A 2,515-nucleotide genomic window follows, 5' to 3' on the forward strand; every position below is an offset into this window, starting at 1 on the left:
GACGACGACGACGACGGCGACGCCGCACGACATTGTACTGCTGCGTGGCGAGCTCTCGCCGGCGTCAATCGACCTCCACGTCGCACGCCGCTTTGTGTTGGCGCAGCTGCCGGTGCACGTCCGACTCGTCGACTTGAGCGTCGATGACGCGCGGCTCTTCTCGGTCTGGCGCGCGCCGTCGACCGACTACGTGGTCCAGCACCCGGCTTTCGCTCACGGGCCCCAAGCAGGTGACGGGCACCGTCCTGCGTGGCATGCACGCGTGGACAGCCAAGCACGCCGCCGACGACGACGCCTTGGCCAAGGACATTGTCGACTTGTCGCAGATTGACGTACACTCTTTTTTTTGTCCATCGTCCATCTTGCTCACCTTGTCTGTAGGCGTTCTACATGCAGCGGCTCGGCGCCCCGGGGCGCTTCAACGACGAGTGCCTCCGCTCGACCTTGTCGACGCTCGTGACGGGCCCGGCTCCAACGCTCGACGGCCACCGGCTCCGCCGTGCGCTTCTGGATGCAGTCCACCGGCAATGGTCGCTGCAGGACACCAAGGGCTCGAACCCGTATACGCTTCGCTCGACCGTGTGGCGCCACGTGCTTGCCGTTGCGACCAAGGTACGGTGAATGACAACTTGTCCATCCAAACGATCGTTCAACGATGCACTAGCACTGGGCAGCAGAGAACGTGCCTCTTGGCTTTGTGTCGTGCGACTTGCTCGGGTCACCCGTGCTCTTGCGGCGCAACCACATGTCGGTGTTCTTCCCGGCCACCACTTCGATCCTCGGCGACCGCCCGGCGACGATCGCCGACCTCTACGACTCGATCCTTCTGCCTACGTTTGCGGCGTTTCCCACCGCGGCCTACTATGCGTCGCTCGAACGCCAGTGGCAGTCGGACGTGCTCGAAGCCGACGACCTGCCGTCTGTGACGCTTCTGGACGTTGTCCAAGCCGGGCTTCTCGGGGACGGCAGCGGTGGCCGCCATGTCCCAAGCGTCCTTGCACGGACCGCCAGCGTCCTCTCGGGCGACGCGGCGACGCAAATGGCGATTTTCGATGCCCTTGTCGCCCACGTTGCGCTGCCGAGTATTTCGGACGATGCGAATATGGGCGCCCAGGACGTGGCTGCGACCGACCTTGCGCTCGCGCTCTACCGTATGAGCGCCGTTGTTCTGCATGACATGCGCGCCGCGGCTGCTGCGAGCGCGTGCTTTGTGACCTTTCTCCTCGATGCGACGCCGTCGTTTTTGGCGGAGGCGACGCTGCGCCACCTAGAAGCGACCGTGCGACCGGCACTCGAGCGGTCGCTGGCCACGTGGTCCAACTTGTACTGGCTGTGCAGCCAGGTGCAGGCCACGTCGGGTGTGCCCGTGCTGCAGCTGTTTGCGTCGTCGATTCTGGATGAGATTGTTGTCGACGGGGACCTCGGCGCGTCGACGCGGTCGTTCATCGCAGCGATCGCCGACTTCGCCAAGCTGTTGCCGTTTCTGCAAAGCAACGGCCTCCACAGCGTCCTCCGCGTCGTGCTGCGCCACGCCAATGACGCCAACGACGATGACGCCAAGCGTCTGTACCTGCTCGGCGAATGCTTGCTGCTCGAACCGACCAAGACAGAGACGGTCCTGGACCGCGCCGTTCGGTCGCTTGTCCGTGTCGTCCATCTCGAAGGCGCGGCGGTCGTCGTCGAGCTCACGACGTTGCTCAAGGAGCATGTGCCCAAGGGCCTGAGCAGTCACGTGGTGTCGTTTCTGCAAGCGATCCTCGTCGACGTCGCCGACGACGACATGACGCTCGAGTTTGTGTGGTACAACCTCTTCAAGCTCTACGTGGCCGACGGCGCCTACGAGAGTGCCCACGCCGCGCTCCAAAAGCTCGTGGCACTCGGTGCCAGTGCGCCGTCGCTGGACGAGTGCGTCCGGTACTTTGTCTTGCAGCTCTGTGACGCTGGCCGCGTCGACGTGGTCTGCGACATGCGCTGGGGCGCGTTTGAAGCGCAAGTCGAAGAGCTGCTTCTGTGGCAAGCCGCCAACACCCACGCGCACGTGTCGCCGGCCAAGTCGTCGCAGAGCGCGTCGGCCTTGTACCGTCTCCTCTACAGCTTTTACGTCGCTCGGAGCCGGTTTGTGCACGCGGCCCGCGCCATGTACTCGCTCTTCCTCCGCCTCGAGCTCGAGCCGTTTGCACCGTCGATCCTCCAGGTCCAGCGCGACGCACTCCTCGCAGCTTCCAACGTCTTGGAGCTCGTACCCGAAGCGCATCGGTGGTTTGTGTCGCAGGCCGGTCTCGCCTCGGACGCTGGTGACTGCGCTCTGACCGTTGTTTCGGCCTCGGATGTCCACAAGCAGCTGCTCTTGGTCCGCGGCAAGCTCGCGCTGCCCGAGCACAGTCTGGCACTAGGGTCGCTGCGGTCGCCCGAGGTGGTGTCACTGCTGCTGACGCACCTTGCGTCACCGCCGCGTGCGGCCTTGCGGTCGATCGAGCTCGCGTCGGCGATGGCGCTGGCGTTTGAGCTGGACATG

General features: G+C 64.7%; 1 protein-coding gene across 1 annotated transcript; it reads left to right on the forward strand.

The window, feature by feature from the left end:
- Window positions 1–9: 9 nt before the first annotated feature.
- On the forward strand, window positions 10–2,371 carry SPRG_15082 (hypothetical protein). The gene is made up of 4 exons (XM_012354316.1): window positions 10–332; window positions 382–612; window positions 665–2,194; window positions 2,220–2,371. The coding sequence occupies exons 1-4, from the start codon at window positions 144–146 to the stop codon at window positions 2,307–2,309; spliced, it is 2,040 nt and encodes a 679-aa protein (XP_012209706.1). The 5' UTR covers window positions 10–143; the 3' UTR covers window positions 2,310–2,371.
- Window positions 2,372–2,515: the final 144 nt, after the last annotated feature.

Source organism: Saprolegnia parasitica (assembly GCF_000151545.1).
Source record: "Saprolegnia parasitica CBS 223.65 unplaced genomic scaffold supercont2.155, whole genome shotgun sequence".
Classification (NCBI taxonomy): domain Eukaryota; phylum Oomycota; class Saprolegniomycetes; order Saprolegniales; family Saprolegniaceae; genus Saprolegnia; species Saprolegnia parasitica.